The 16,478-nt window shown below is 42.1% G+C and overlaps 2 protein-coding genes and 1 long non-coding RNA gene across 4 annotated transcripts; all 3 read right to left on the bottom strand.

The window, feature by feature from the left end:
- Positions 1–5,539: 5,539 nt before the first annotated feature.
- LOC114428587 (uncharacterized) lies at positions 5,540–6,968 on the bottom strand. Its single transcript, XR_003669595.1, has 5 exons — positions 6,858–6,968; positions 6,560–6,666; positions 6,202–6,433; positions 5,776–6,108; positions 5,540–5,662 (listed from the first exon to the last, which is right to left on the bottom strand). It is a non-coding gene; the product is annotated as an uncharacterized LOC114428587 (long non-coding RNA).
- A 1,024-nt stretch (positions 6,969–7,992) lies between these two features.
- On the bottom strand, positions 7,993–9,822 carry LOC114429115 (uncharacterized). Its single transcript, XM_028397962.1, has 6 exons — positions 9,692–9,822; positions 9,266–9,598; positions 8,880–9,152; positions 8,727–8,789; positions 8,288–8,374; positions 7,993–8,216 (listed from the first exon to the last, which is right to left on the bottom strand). Exons 1-6 carry the CDS (start codon positions 9,750–9,752, stop codon positions 8,041–8,043), a joined length of 993 nt encoding a protein of 330 aa, XP_028253763.1. The 5' UTR covers positions 9,753–9,822; the 3' UTR covers positions 7,993–8,040.
- A 4,014-nt stretch (positions 9,823–13,836) lies between these two features.
- LOC114428586 (uncharacterized) lies at positions 13,837–16,396 on the bottom strand. Of its 2 annotated transcripts, none has more exons than XM_028397141.1 (9): positions 16,262–16,396; positions 15,964–16,070; positions 15,606–15,837; positions 15,185–15,517; positions 14,799–15,071; positions 14,646–14,708; positions 14,222–14,308; positions 14,122–14,150; positions 13,837–13,947 (listed from the first exon to the last, which is right to left on the bottom strand). In XM_028397141.1, exons 3-9 carry the CDS (start codon positions 15,664–15,666, stop codon positions 13,885–13,887), a joined length of 909 nt encoding a protein of 302 aa, XP_028252942.1. In that variant the 5' UTR covers positions 15,667–15,837; positions 15,964–16,070; positions 16,262–16,396; the 3' UTR covers positions 13,837–13,884. The 2 variants fall into 2 exon arrangements, with proteins under 2 accessions (XP_028252942.1, XP_028252943.1); XM_028397142.1 differs by having other exon boundaries at positions 15,964–16,049; positions 16,262–16,388.
- Positions 16,397–16,478: the final 82 nt, after the last annotated feature.

Below are 16,478 nucleotides of genomic sequence, written 5' to 3'. Positions count from 1 at the left end.
GGAGGCATGAGGCCCATGAAGGTGTTAAAATGTGCAGTTCACTCTGCAGGCTCTAGGGGCTGGCTGCAAAACTTAGTCAATCCACACAGACTGCCATGAAAACATGCCCAACTTCCAACCTTAAAGATGATCTGTGTGTTCATTAGTCCTTCATTAATATCTGAGGTTAAAGACATTTAAGTGCTCAGTGTGAACAGAGCTGTTGAGCCCAGCAGAGGGAAGCTTTAGGACCTAAGCTGAGAAAACAGGAAGTCATGGTAAGAGAGAGGCTGAAGAACGAAATAAAATCAGCAGCTGAATTATTGACCTGATGTATTTATTGGTTCTGCAGGAGAATTCCACCTTAAAAACACACCATCAGCCTGAATATGAACACATTATGTATGCAGATTACATCAGCAGCAGCAAACAGCAGACTGTCACAGATTATATTACATATAATCACCAGGTCGTGACACTGTGATTCTTAGACCCCATTCTCACTGTGGATATCAATCCGGCTAGAGCGGGATTCGGGCCGTATCTGGATATATCTGGATCGTTTTTTTCTGAGTCTGAACACTTCGAGTCCCAATATATCCGCATAGATTTCAATCAACCTCTCGGAGGTGGATCTAGCCAGATGGCTCAAATGTGGATCAGGTCTGAATGCAAATGCAGCTAGGGAATCTGTCTTGCGATGTCATACTTCCGGTTCACAAGGACATTGTCCGGGTCGCGTACAAAAGCTGATGTAAACAACTGTCGATCTACTACAGCTTTGCCCCGAGTTTATTTTCCACAGGGCTACAAAGGAATAAACCACTTTTTGAACTGAAAAAACTGAATTACAATGTTTAAAACTTCCTCACAGGTTTCATACATCAGACCCAAAGACTGCTGCCTGTGTTGTAGCCACACTCCCACCCACACATCTGTCATGTCATTAGAACTGCAATGACGGACCCTGTCAGACCACAAAGACCTCTCCTCTGTCTTTTTTTCCTGATGCTACAGTAAAACCGGCAAAGGTCAAATTTATGTGTGGGAGGAGTTTAAGGCATCATTAAGTAAAACTAAATGAAGACACATGTATGTTTATCTTAGTAGAACCGTTTGGAGTCGGCTGCTGTGGTACCCACATTCTCACCAAAACACTTCCTCTTCAGGTTTAATGGAAAGATGACTTCAGAGCTACAAAGAGGAAGCAGCAGCCGCCATCAGAAGGCTCCAATCTACGCCATCCTCCCTGGTGCCGCCTGAGGGTGTGCTCCCGATGACGTCATCACTTCAGGCGCCGTCCAAGGGCGGGCCCCAGAAGACGTCGCTCCTCCCGTCTCAGCCAGAGGGCGGGCCCCAGACGATGCTGCTTCTCCCATCTCGGCCAGAGGGCGGGCTCCAGACATCGCCACCTGCCCCAGAGCTGGGGGAGCATCCAGCCTTGACCCTGGAGGGTCCTCAGCTCTGGGTCCTCGGCCTGACCCAGAAGGACCCTCAGTCCCAGCGACTGGTCCAGTCACTGGGGAACCCCCAACTCTGGCTTCCAATGCTGATTCTGAGGGGTCCACAGCCTTTGGCTCCTGTCCGGACCCTGGAGGGTCCTCTTCCTCGTCTTTGGTTCTGGTTTCCTGTCCGGACCCTGGAGGGTCCCCTGCCTCGTCTTCCGTTCTGGTTCCCTGTCCGGACCCTGGAGAGTCCTCTGCCTCGTCTTCGGTTCTGGTTACCTTTCCAGGCCCTGGAGGGTCTGCTGCCTCGTCTTCGGTTCTGGTTTCCTGTCCGGACCCTGGAGGGTCCGCTGCCTCGTCTTCGTTTCTGATTTCCTGTCCAGACCCTGGAGGGTCCCCTGCATCGTCTTCGGTTCTGGCTTCCTGTCCGGACCCTGGAGGGTCCCCTGCCTCGTCTTCGGCTCTGGCTTCCTGTCCGGACCCTGGTGGGTCCTCTGCCTCGTCTTCGGCTCTGGTGTTCTGCCCGGACCCTGGTGGGGCCTCAGCCTCGTCCTCGCTGGTGTTCTGCTCGGACCCCGGAGGGTCCGCAGCCTCGTCCTTGCTGGTGTTCTGCCCAGACCCCGGGGGGGTCCTCAGTCATGTCCACGCTGTGCTTCCGCCCGAACCCCGGGGGGTCCTCAGCCATGTCCACGCTGTGCTTCTGCCAGCACCCTCCATTTCTGACTCTGCCCCTCAAGCACCCCAGACTCTTGTTTCACTGGGCCTCTGTCTCTGTTTCCCCTGTTGGCCCATGGCCTGGGCCTTCATGAACTCTGGGACCTTGAGTTTTTTTGTTTTGTTTCTGAGACTTTGAACTATGGCTCTATGTCTTTTTGTTTGAACCCTTGTTTTGTGTTTTAGGAATGTCTGGGAGCCGTTCCTTGAAGGGGGGGGGGGGGGGGGGGGGTTCTGTCACGACCTGGTGTTTCTGTTCTGGTTCTGGTTCCTTGTTTTGGGTTTTCTGTTTATTCTGTGTAATGTTGGTTAGGTTGTTGTTCTGTCCCCTGGGTTTCTGTTTTTGTGATGTTGTCTTGTGCTTCCTGTTTTATTTTGATAGCCTTGTCCTCCTTGTGCATTGTCTTGTGTTTTACTTCCTGTGTTTTCCCTCCTTGTGTGATCACCTGCCCTGCCCTAATGTGTGCCACCTTTGCCTCGTTGCCTTCCCCGGTCCCTTTGTAAATAGTCTATGTCTTCCCCTCTGTCATTGCTAGTTCGTCTCATCTAGTGTAGGGTTTGTTTCTTGTCCATGCCATGCTATGCCTTGTTCCTCGCCTACCATGCCATGTACTTCTGCCTGACCCCGGGGTGCTCCAGATAGTAGCCTTGTTCATGCCATGTTTTTTGTTCCTGCCTTTTTACACCATGTGCCCGTTTGCCTTGATCTAGTTTTGACTCGCAAAGAGTGATTTTTATTTAGTTATTTTGTACTATTCTATTTGACCACGCTGAGTGAGATTTTTGGTTTTTGTATTGTTTTCCAGACTGAGGGTCCTTCTGGGTCAGGCCGAGGACCCAGAGCTGAGGACCCTCCAGGGTCAAGGCTGGATGCTCCCCCAGCATCCAGACAGGTGGCCCAGTTAGTTAAACTAACCTGGGGCGGTTAGCAGTTAGCTTCTTTAGCTTCTTCATGTCTCGCTTTTATTCAACTTTGAACAAGGGGGCAGGATACCGCCAAAAGCTCTGTTATCGTTTTTCTTCTTCCCGCCACAGAACAAACCCGTACGGCAAGTCGGAGCGGACGCTGTACCTCTAAATACCAAACAGAATTTTTTTTTTTTTTTTTTTTAGATTTAGACTTTATTAGACTTTATTAATCCCAGAGGGGGATTCTTTACGGCTGCTGCCAAGCAGTGTCAAGCAATGACTAGCAAGGCGCGCCACAGGCTAGGGTGAAGTGTCTTGCCCAAGAACACACAACAGTGACTAGGGAGGAGTTGGGATCAAACCACCAACCTTCCGGTTACTGGACAACCCTGCTATACCACTGCGCCACTGCTGTCCCCAAAGAATATTTGTCTTTGCAACAAAATGATCAGAAAAACAGCAGACTGAGTATATAAGAAAACATTCTGTAAATGAAACAACGTGACATTTAAAGACGATTTCTACCTGAGTCAAATATCAATAACTGGATACACAGAATGTAAATAAAAAAGAACAAACAGCGAAACAAGACGGAAGACAGGAAGTAAACAACGTGAGGCAAACCTTTCAAAATAAAAGACGAAGAGATGAGCTGATATTGATCATCAGCATCAGTGGAGTCAAACAGAAGAGTCTGATGACTTCATAGTTATTTGTTTGTGTGCCAGTAATAATAAACATCAGAAGCACAGAGTTTGTACATAAAACACACACACACACACACACACACAGTTTTCTGTTTTGTTCTTTTAACATATTGAGTTTGACCACCATCTGCTGGTCAGTCTGTGTATAAAATATTCATCCTATGGAGTGTAAAAATAAATAAAATAAACAATATTAAACAGCAGCTGAATTATTGACATGATGTATTTATTGGTTTTACAGGAGAATTCCACCTTAAAAACACACCATCAGCCTGAATATGAACACATTATGTATGCAGATTACATCAGCAGCAGCAAACAGCAGACTGTCACAGATTATATTCAAACACATTTTATAAATCCAACAAAATGAGACTCAGACACACAACTTCACAAAGAATCAAAATAACTCGATAGAACAACAGAGCTGAAAACACTGAAGAGGAGGAAACTAAACAGGAAGTACAATGTGACACAGCAGGAAGAACCCTTTCAAAATAAAACATCATCAGTGGAGTCAAACAGAAGACTCTGTGATGTTTTCATAGTCCACTGCACCTTCATCTTCATCACTGTACACCTGTGAAAACACACACTTTAAATGTTCTCAGAGCAGATTGAAGGGATTCAAACCAACAACCTCCAACCAGAAAAGACCCAGAAGAGCTTCACACATTGAAATCACAGTAGATCACAGATTTGCTCTGTGAAGAGCTTCATGTGTAAATACTTGATACTCACTCTGCCTTCATCCTTCTGCCTTTGAGTCCCTAAAACAATAAGAGCAGAGAGTCAGTTTCACTTTGTTATGATGTGACTGTTCAGTGAGTCGTTCAATCACCTTTAGCTCTGGTCCATAGACAGACTGTCACAGCAGTTATGATGAGTGCTGCTAAACCCACAGAGACAATAATGGACCTCAGCAAACCTGCAAACACAAAACAAACATTCAAACCTCTTTTCTGTCTTCTATTATTTCACAGAATCACATATAAAAAATACATTTTGAACTCATCGGTTCATATTGGTTACTATGGAGACAGACACATGAAGCCTGGCCTTCAGTACGTCTCCATGTTCACACACGGGGGTCATGATGTCATGTTCTGTGTTTTTCTAAAAATGACCACATGAATCCAGACTTTGTCTCAGCATGAAGTAAACGGACAGTTATTGATCCACTGTTGTCATGGAAACGTATAAAAACTTCAACATCCATCAGAGACATGTGGCATTAATGTCAGGGACATGACAGAATCTCAGTGTGAACCCGTACTTACTCTGGTCTGATCCTTTGGTTTCAGTGGTTGGTGGAGGTTCAGTTGGTTTTGTGCCACCAACAACAACAGTTGAAATAATAAACCAAATATTTATAACTAAAACATACAACAGACATACAGCAGAAAGCTATGGACACTCTCACCTGTTGAATCTTTGTCATGTTTGTCCTCTAATCCTTTGGTTTCAGTGGTTGGTGGAGGTTCAGTTGTTGCGGTTTGTGAGTCACTTTAAAAAAAATACACAAATACTAATGTTTTGCTGTAAATTAATGAAACTTTTGCCTCTTTTAAATGAGAAACAACAAAAGAATTCAACAATGAATCAAATTAATTTCATCTGTTTTCTCACCTGAGGTTTGATGGTTGAAGACAAACTGCTGCACTTTTCCAGTTTCATCATCAGTAACTTCACATTTCAAAAGGTTACGGCGTTGTGAATCGTAAACAAAGTTAATCTGCTCCAGAAAAGTCAGAGTGCTGGAACACTCAGACTTTGTTATTAATATGTCTGGTTGAAGTCCATCCAGTTCTTCACCATTAAACAGCCACCTCACTGTGTGTCTGCAGCGATCATATGGAACCACAGAGCAGAATAAATACACCTGATCAGTGTTGTTACTTTCAGTCACTGTGAAGATGGAGATAATGTGAAAGAAAAACACAAATTAGACAAAATCACTTCATCACTGTGATCAATAATTATTGTTGTTAGAACAGGACAGTTATGATGTAAATACTCACTGATAACAACAGACAGATCAACATGAGAACGATGAACCCGAGTGTGTGGTTGTTCTTTTTTCTTGTACTGTTGACAGACATATTGACCAGCATCCTCCTCTCTGACCTCCTTTATGATCATAGAACAGTTCTCTGTAACACTCAGTCTGTCTTTGTTTGAGATGCCTTCATTGATCTGTCCCAGTCTGATCAGTTCTGTGGCTTCATAGACTCTCAAAGGACTGTAGACCCAGGTAGTACCATCACAGTTATTCTGGTCATTGATGACTTTCTCACAGCTCAGAGTGACGTCCTCTCCACCCCTCTTTAAAACAGACGTTCGACCTGCAGTTACTGAAGAGAAGAGAAACATGACAAATGACTGAGGACCAGTTTGGACCCAACAGATCCAAATAATGATGGTATTTCTGTAACATGTGTCCTTACCTGTAAAGTGAAGCACCAGGAGGAGACATGAAGACATCTGAATCCACCTGAAGTCCAACATTCTGCTTCTCCGTCTCTCTGTGGACTGTCAGAGTCTCTGAGCTGCTGCTGCTTGAACACAACGTCACCTTGATGTGATGACTTCCTGACTTTCGAAAGACATGTGGAAAATATTTCACAACCCCGCCTGCAGTGTTGAACAAGTGCTGGTGAATGTGATGTTTCTTAAGAACTAAAAAGGAAGTGACAGACACACAAACACCAGTAAAAATAGGCTTCCATGAAGTTATGTTTTATTTTTGGAATTTACAGCTAAACATACACTACAGAGACAAAAGTACGTGGGCAGCCACCGTACCTCTGGGTTCTGTCCAGTCCGGTCAGGACAGACAGGTCGGTTCTGTGAGGAGCAGTTCAAAGGTAACATCTACATCCTCCCATCATCTGCTTTAATCAGACAGCTACCTTTAATGCAAGAGTCACATTAGCGAGCTAGCATAGCTAGCAGGAAGTCCGAGTAATTCAGGTAATCTATCAGGATGCTGAAAAAACACTAATAAACACTTGTATGGAATCACTGCACACTAAACTCAATGATTAAATGACATAAAGGGCATTAAAACTGTACAGTGTGTTTAAAAATAACATCAACTCACCAAAGACACCCAGTGTAGTTATGGTGAAGCAGCAAAGAAAAAGGTAGCTAACAACAATTAGCTACCTGCTAACCGCCGCTAGTTAGTTAAACTAACCTGAGGCGGTTAGCAGTTAGCTTCTTTAGCTTCTTCATGTCACGCTTGTATTCAGCTTTGAACAAGGGGGCAGGATACCGCCAAAAGCTCTGTTATCGTTTTTTCTTCTTCCCGCCAAAGCACAAACCCGGAAGCTGAGAACAAACCCGTACGGCAACTCGGAGCGGACACTTTACCTCTAAATACAAGACAGAACAATTGTGTCTGCAACAAAATGATCAGAAAAACAGCAGACTGAGTAAATAAGAAAACATTCTGTAAATGAAACAACGTGACATTAAAAGACGATTTCTACCTGAGTCAAATATCAATAACTGGATACACAGAATGTAAATAAAAAAGGAACAAGCAGCGAAACAAGACGGAAGACAGGAAGTAAACAACGTGAGGCAAACCTTTCAAAATAAAAGACGAAGAGATGAGCTGATATTGATCATCAGCATCAGTGGAGTCAAACAGAAGAGTCTGATGACTTCATAGTTATTTGTTTGTGTGACAGTAATAATAAACATCAGAAGCACAGAGTTTGTACATAAAACACACACACACACACACACACACACAGTTTTCTGTTTTGTTCTTTCAACATATTGAGTTTGACCACCATCTGCTGGTCAATCTGTGTATAAAATATTCATCCTATGGAATGTAAAAATAAATAAAATAAACAATATTAAACAGCAGCTGAATTATTGACATGATGTATTTATTGGTTCTGCAGGAGAATTCCACCTTAAAAACACACCATCAGCCTGAATATGAACACATTATGTATGCAGATTACATCAGCAGCAGCAAACAGCAGACTGTCACAGATTATATAAAAACAAATTTTATAAATCCAACAAAATGAGAATCAGACACACAACTTCACAAAGAATCAAAATAACTCGATAGAACAACAGAGCTGAAAACACTGAAGAGGAGGAAACTAAACAGGAAGTCCAATGTGACACAGCAGGAAGAACCCTTTCAAAATAAAACATCATCAGTGGAGTCAAACAGAAGACTCTGTGATGTTTTCATTGTTCACTGCACCTTCATCTTCATCACTGTACACCTGTGAAAACACACACTTTAAATGTTCTCAGAGCAGATTGAAGGGATTCAAACCAACAACCTCCAACCAGAAAAGACCCAGAAGAGCTTCACACATTGAAATCACAGTAGATAATAAAGAACACACACAGATTTGCTCTGTGAAGAGCTTCATGTGTAAATACTTGATACTCACTCTGCCTTCATCCTTCTGCCTTTGAGTCCCTAAAACAATAAGAGCAGAGAGTCAGTTTCACTTTGTTATGATGTGACTGTTCAGTGAGTCGTTCAATCACCTTTAGCTCTGGTCCACAGACAGACTGTCACAGCAGTTATGATGAGTGCTGCTAAACCCACAGAGACAATAATGGACCTCAGCAAACCTGCAAACACAAAACAAACATTCAAACCTCTTTTCTGTCTTCTATTATTTCACAGAATCACATATAAAAAATACATTTTGAACTCATCGGTTCATATTGGTTACTATGGAGACAGACACATGAAGCCTGGCCTTCAGTACGTCTCCATGTTCACACACGGGGGTCATGATGTCATGTTCTGTGTTTTTCTAGAAATGACCACATGAATCCAGACTTTGTCTCAGCATGAAGTAAACGGACAGTTATTGATCCACTGTTGTCATGGAAACATATAAAAAGTACAACATCCATCAGAGACATGTGGCATTAATGTCAGGGACATGACAGAATCTCAGTGTGAACCCGTACTTACTCTGGTCTGGTCCTTTGGTTTCAGTGGTTGGTGGAGGTTCAGTTGTTGCTGTTTGTGAGTCACCTGAAAAAAATACACAAATACTAATTAATGAAAATTAAAACAACAAAAGAATTCAACAATGAATCAAATTAATTTCAACTGTTTTCTCACCTGAGGTTTGATGGTTGAAGTCAAACTGCTGCACTTTTCCAGTTTTATAATCAGTAACTTCACATTTCAAAAGGTTTTGTGACTTGTAAACAAAGTTAATCTGATCCAGAAACTTCACAGTGCTGGAACACTCAGACTCTGTTATCAATATGTCTGATTGAAGTCCATCCAGGTCTTTACCATTAAGCAGCCACCTCACTGTGTGACTGCAGCGATCATATGGAACCACAGAGCAGATTAAATCCACCTCATCATTGTACTTACTTTCAGTCACTGTGAAGATGGAGATAATGTGAGAGAAAAATGCAAATTAGACAAAATCACTTCATCACTGTGATCAATAATTATTGTTGTTAGAACAGGACAGTTATGATGTAAATACTCACTGATAACAACAGACAGATCAACATGAGACACATGAACCAGAGTGTGTGGTTGTTTTTCTGTCTTGTACTGTTGACAGACATAACGACCAGCATCCTCCTCTCTGACCTCCTTTATGATCAGAGAACAGTTCTCTGTAACACTCAGTCTGTCTTTGTTTGAGATGTTTTCATTGATCTGTCCCAGTCTGATCACTTCTGTGGCTTCATGGACTCTTGGACGACTGTAGACCCAGGTAGTACCATCACAGTTATTCTGGTCATCGATGACTTTCTCACAGCTCAGAGTGACGTCCTCTCCACCCCTCTTTAAAACAGACGTTTGACCTGCAGTTACTGACGAGAAGAGAAACATGACAAATGACTGAGGACCAGTTTGGACCCAACAGATCCAAATAATGATGGTATTTCTGTAACATGTCTCCTTACCTGTAAAGTGAAGCACCAGGAGGAGACATGAAGACATCTGAATCCACCTGAAGTCCAACATTCTGCTTCTCCGTCTCTCTGTGGACTGTCAGAGTCTCTGAGCTGCTGCTGCTTAAAGACTCACTGAACTTCCTGTCAGAGTGATGTCACTTCCTCACTGTGACTTCGACTGTTTTTGTTTGTTCGTCTTTTCTCTTCAAACATTGGCTTTAATAAAGTGCACATGATGTTTTCATGTCTCTGAAGTCATTTAACGAATCTAAACAGTGAAATATAAATGATATTAAGAATAAACAGACACACATTGTGTCCACTCCCACAGTGTGTTTATAACAATGACGTGTTTGACACCCTGAAGAGAAGAAGAGGAAGATGGAAGGCTGCAAACGTGTGAAGACTGTTTACTAAGATAAATACATGAGCCGTATCAGCCTTCTGAGGGCGGCTGCTGCTTCCTCTTTGTAGCTCTAAAGTCATCTTTCCATTAAACCTGAAGAGGAAGTGTTTTGGTGAGAATGTGGGTACCACAGCAGCCGACCCCAAACGGTTCTACTAACCTGTTCTCAGCTACCAGAGCGCCGCCGCTCAGTTTAAGATGTGCTCTACTCACACTTTTATATTTGTTTTTTCCAGAAACTAGAATGAATTATCTTTCAAAAGATGTCTCTCACAGGCAGATTGGCCTTACGGTTCTCCTGTTATAAGTTTTTTCTTTTGGGTATGCAAATTAGGCGAGGATAGCAAAAAATAGGTAGATGAGAAGGGGCTAAGATAAACATACATGTGTCATTTAGTTTTACTTAATGATGCCTTAAACTCCTCCCACACATGAATTTGACCTTTGCCGGTTTTACTGTAGCATCAGGAAAAAAAGACAGAGGAGAGGTCCTTGTGGTTTGACAGGGGGCGGTTTGTCATTGCAGTTCTAATGACATGACAGATGTGTGGGTGGGAGTGTGGGTACAACACAGGCAGCAGTCTTTGGGTCTGATGTATGAAACCTGTGAGGAAGTTTTAAACATTGTAATTCACCCTGCAGCCTCTTGGGGTCTCTGCAAGAGTGACTCAATAAACACAGACCAGAGCTGATTTAAGATGTCGTCTGCAGTTGTCATGTAGCAGCTCTGTTCACATCCTCTTTAAAGCAGCAGTTTGTCAACATCATGTAGGAACTTTATCCACAAGGGGGCACTGTTGTGTGTGGTAAATTACTGCATTTGATGCTGTGTTAAGCAAAGGCCACAAGATATTTGTGCTCTCTAATGTCTGCTCCCTGGACAATAAACATGACGACATCTGACTGGGTGTGGTGGGAGTTCAGAGGCCAGCTCACCCGTTCACACTGGAGACAGTCCAGCTAGAGTGGGATTGAATCCAGATAGCCTTTAAGCTGGATGCATTTAGACCTATTTTCAAATCTGGCTATCACACACACGAGTGTCCGTGCTCAATCCGGTTTAATCCGGTTTGTTGTCCTCCAAACCACTAGGTGGCACCTCGTAATATACAGAGTCCGTTCAGGCTGCGGTAGGACTGTGTGCGCTCATGCTTCATCATTTTTTTTTTGTCCCATGTTGCTAGTTCTTGGGGTTTTTTTCGGTTCAAAAAGCGGTTTATTCCTTTGTAGCCCTGTGGAAAATAAACTCGGGGCAAAGCTGTAGTAGATCGACGGTTGTTTAAATACAGCTTTTGTACGCGACCAGGACACTGTCCCTGTGAACACGAAGTACGACATCGCTAGACAGATTCGCTAGACCTGGGCCACATCTGAGCCAATCTGGCTAGATCCACCTCCAAGAGGTGGATTGAAATCTATCCGGATATATTGGGACTCGCAGTGTTCAGACTCAGAAAAAAACTATCCAGATATATCCAGATACGGCCTGAATCCTGCTCTAGCCGGATTGATTTCCACAGTGTGAATGGGGTCCAAGACTCACAGTAGTTGTTGCTTTGTTTACATCAACTCGGTGCTAGTTTCTTGTTCCTTCTCCTCACTGGTGAAGCACACTTAATATATATTGTGATCCTTACTCTGCTTCTACACTGATTTAAGAGCCTCTGCATCAGTAAACACTAATATGTGTAATTATGATGATAATGTAGCTCATTGATATAGAGTTATTTCACAGTGAAACAGCGCCCTCTTCTGGAGGACGTTACTGCACATTATTTACTAAAAATAAAACTAAAGAAATCCTTTTTTTAAATTCCCATGTTTGTCTTGTGTGTCAGTGTGTCATTGAAATAAACACAACCTGTCATGTTTGGTTATGAATATATATTAATGCAGCACAGCATGCTGACTCAGAACACTTCACCAGACTTAAAAAGAAATCAAGACAGCTACGTTTAATGCAAGAGTCACATTAGCGAGCTAGCACAGCTAGCAGGAAGTCCGAGTAATTCAGGTAATCTATCAGGATGCTGAAAAAACACTAATAAACACTAGTATGGAATCACTGCACACTAAACTCAATGATTAAATGACATAAAGGGCATTAAAACTGTACAGTGTGTTTAAAAATAACATCAACTCACCAAAGACATCCAGTGTAGTTATGGTGAAGCAGCAAAGAAGAAGGTAGCTAACAACAATTAGCTAACTGCTAACCACCGCTAGTTAGTTAAACTAACCTGAGGTGGTTAGCAGTTAGCTTCTTTAGCTTCTTCATGTCGCGCTTGTATTCAGCTTTGAACAAGGGGGCAGGATACCGCCAAAAGCTCTGTTATCGTTTTTTCTTCTTCCCGCCAAAGCACAAACCCGGAAGCTGAGAACAAACCCGTACGGCAACTCGGAGCGGACACTTTACCTCTAAATACAAAACAGAACAATTGTCTTTGCTACAAAATGATCGGAAATTACTCCGATTTTAAAGTCATTGCACTGGCTCCCGATTCCTTTTCGCATTGATTTTCAAATTCTTTTATTTGTTTTTAAATCCCTTCATGGTCTCGCCCCTCAGTACATGTCAGACATGCTCCAGCCCCACTGCCCTGCTCGCTCTCTAAGGTCAGCTGACCAGTCTCTCCTGGTCGTCCCAAAAACACAGAGAAAACGCAGGGGGAACCGTTCCTTCTCTGTCGCAGGTTCGAAACTGTGGAACAAACTGCCTTTGCACCTCAGACAGATTGATTCTTTTATGGTTTTTAAGTCATCACTTAAAACATATCTTTTTACTCTGGCTTTTAACTCTGTTTGAGTTGTTGACTTTTACTTGTTTTATTGTTCTTACCCCTGACTGGTGCTTTTATTGTATGGTTGTATATTCCTATGTTTTATCAAACTTATATTTATTTTATTTCATTTTATTCTATTTTATTAGTCAATTATTCTATGCTTGGTAGGCTGTGTACAGCACTTTGACTGACCCTGTTGTCTTTTAAAAGGTGCTCTATAAATAAAGATGGATTGGATTGGATTGGAGAAAAACAGCAGACTGAGTAAATAAGAAAACATTCTGTAAATGAAACAACGTGACATTTAAAGACGATTTCTACCTGAGTCAAATATCAATAACTGGATACACAGAATGTAAATAAAAAAGAACAAACAGCGAAACAAGACGGAATACAGGAAGTAAACAATGTGAGGCAAATCTTTCAAAATAAAAGACTTAGAGATGAGCTGATATTGATCATCAGCATCAGTGGAGTCAAACAGAAGAGTCTGATGACTTCATAGTTATTTGTTTGTGTGACAGTAATAATAAACATCAGAAGCACAGAGTTTGTACATAAAACACACACACACACAGTTTTCTGTTTTGTTCTTTCAACATATTGAGTTTGACCACCATCTGCTGGTCAGTCTGTGTATAAAATATTCATCCCATGGAATGTAAAAATGAATCAAATAAACAATATTAATTTGAATTAATTGAATTATTGAGCTGATGTATTTATTGGTTCTGCAGGAGAATTCCACCTTAAAAACACACCATCAGCCTGAATATGAACACATTATGTATGCAGATTACATCAGCAGCAGCAAACAGCAGACTGTCACAGATTATATTCAAACACATTTTATAAATCCAACAAAATGAGACTCAGACACACAACTTCACAAAGAATCACAATAACTCGATAGAACAACAGAGCTGAAAACACTGAAGAGGAGGAAACTAAACAGGAAGTACAATGTGGCACAGCAGGAAGAACCCTTTCAAAATAAAACATCATCAGTGGAGTCAAACAGAAGACTCTGTGATGTTTTCATAGTCCACTGCACCTTCATCTTCATCACTGTACACCTGTGAAAACACACACTTTAAATGTTCTCAGAGCAGATTGAAGGGATTCAAACCAACAACTTCCAACCAGAAAAGACCCAGAAGAGCTTCACACATTGAGATCACAGTAGATAATAAAGAACACACACAGATTTGCTCTGTGAAGAGCTTCATGTGTAAATACTTGATACTCACTCTGCCTTCATCCTTCTGCCTTTGAGTCCCTAAAACAATAAGAGCAGAGAGTCAGTTTCACTTTGTTATGATGTGACTGTTCAGTGAGTCGTTCAATCACCTTTAGCTCTGGTCCACAGACAGACTGTCACAGCAGTTATGATGAGTGCTGCTAAACCCACAGAGACAATAATGGACTTCAGCAAACCTGCAAACCCAAAACAAACATTCAAACCTCTTTTCTGTCTTCTATTATTTCACAGAATCACATATAAAAAATACATTTTGAACTCATCGGTTCATATTGGTTACTATGGAGACAGACGCATGAAGCCTGGCCTTCAGTACGTCTCCATGTTCACACACGGGGGTCATGATGTCATGTTCTGTGTTTTTCTAGAAATGACCACATGAATCCAGACTTTGTCTCAGCATGAAGTAAACGGACAGTTATTGATCCACTGTTGTCAAGTACAACATCCATCAGAGACATATGGCATTAATGTCAGGGACATGACAGAATCTCAGTGTGAACCCGTACTTACTCTGGTCTGGTCCTTTGTTTTCAGTGGTTGGTGGATGTTCAGTTGTTGCTGTTTGTGAGTCACCTGAAAAAAATACACAAATACTAATTAATCAAAATTAAAACAACAAAAGAATTCGACAATGAATCAAATTAATTTCAACTGTTTTCTCACCTGAGGTTTGATGGTTGAAGTCAAACTGCTGCACTTTTCCAGTTTTATAATCAGTAACTTCACACTTCAAAAGGTTTTGTGACTTGTAAACAAAGTTAATCTGATCCAGAAACTTCAGAATGTTGGAGCACTCAGACTCTGTTATCAATATGTCTGATTGAAGTCCATCCAGGTCTTCACCATTAAACAGCCACCTCACTGTGTGACTGCAGAGATTATATGAAACCACAGAGCAGATTAAATACACCTGATCAGGGTTGTTACTTTCAGTCACTGTGAAGATGGAGATAACGTGAGAGAAAAACACAAATTAGACCAAATCACTTCATCACGGTGATCAATAATTATTGTTGTTAGAACAGGGCGGTTATGATGTAAATACTCACTGATAACAACAGACAGATCAACCTGAGACACATGAACCCGAGTGTATGGTTGTTCTTCTTTCTTGTACTGTTGACAGACATATTGACCAGCATCCTCCTCTCTGACCTTCTTTATGATCAGAGAACAGTTCTCTGTAACACTCAGTCTGTCTTTGTTTGGGATGTCTTCATTGATCTGTCCCAGTCTGATCAGTTCTGTGGCTTGACCGACTCTCAAAGGACTGTAGACCCAGGTAGTACCATCACAGTTATTCTGGTCATCGATGACTTTCTCACAGCTCAGAGTGACGTCCTCTCCACCCCTCTTTAAAACAGACGTTTGACCTGCAGTTACTGAAGAGAAACATGACAAATGACTGAGGACCAGTTTGGACCCAACAGATCCAAATAATGATGGTATTTCTGTAACATGTCTCCTTACCTGTAAAGTGAAGCACCAGGAGGAGACATGAAGACATCTGAATCCACCTGAAGTCCAACATTCTGCTTCTCCGTCTCTCTGTGGACTGTCAGAGTCTCTGAGCTGCTGCTGTTTGAACACAACGTCACCTTGATGTGATGACTTCCTGACTTTCGAAAGACATGTGGAAAATATTTCACAACCTCGCCTCCAGTGTTGAACAAGTGCTGGTGAATGTGATGTTTCTTAAGAACTAAAAAGGAAGTGACAGACACACAAACACCAGTAAAAATAGGCTTCCATGAAGTTATGTTTTATTTTTGGAATTTACAGCTAAACATACACTACAGAGACAAAAGTACGTGGGCAGCCTCCGTACCTCTGGGTCCTGTCCAGTCCGGTCAGAACAGACAGGTCGGTTCTGTGAGGAGCAGTTCAAAGGTAACATCTACATCCTCCCATCATCTGCTTTAATCAGACAGCTACCTTTAATGCAAGAGTCACATTAGCGAGCTAGCACAGCTAGCAGGAAGTCCGTGTAATTCAGGTAATCTATCAGGATGCTGAAAAAACACTACTAAACACTTGTATGGAATCACTGCACACTAAACTCAATGATTAAATGACATAAAGGGCATTAAAACTGTACAGTGTGTTTAAAAATAACATCAACTCACCAAAGACATCCAGTGTAGTTATGGTGAAGCTGCAAAGAAAAAGGTAGCTAACAACAATTAGCTACCTGCTAACCGCTGCTAGTTAGTTAAACTAACCCGAGGTGGTTAGCAGTTAGCTTCTATAGCTTCTTCATGTCGCGCTTGTATTCAGCTTTGAACAAGGGGGCAGGATACCGCCAAAAGCTCTGTTATTGTTTTTTCTTCTTCCCGCCAAAGC

This window comes from Parambassis ranga, chromosome 24 (genome assembly GCF_900634625.1).
Source record: "Parambassis ranga chromosome 24, fParRan2.1, whole genome shotgun sequence".
NCBI lineage: Eukaryota > Metazoa > Chordata > Actinopteri > Ambassidae > Parambassis > Parambassis ranga.
Note: the sequence above shows the minus strand (reverse complement) of the source record. Positions and strands in the feature narration are given on the sequence as shown.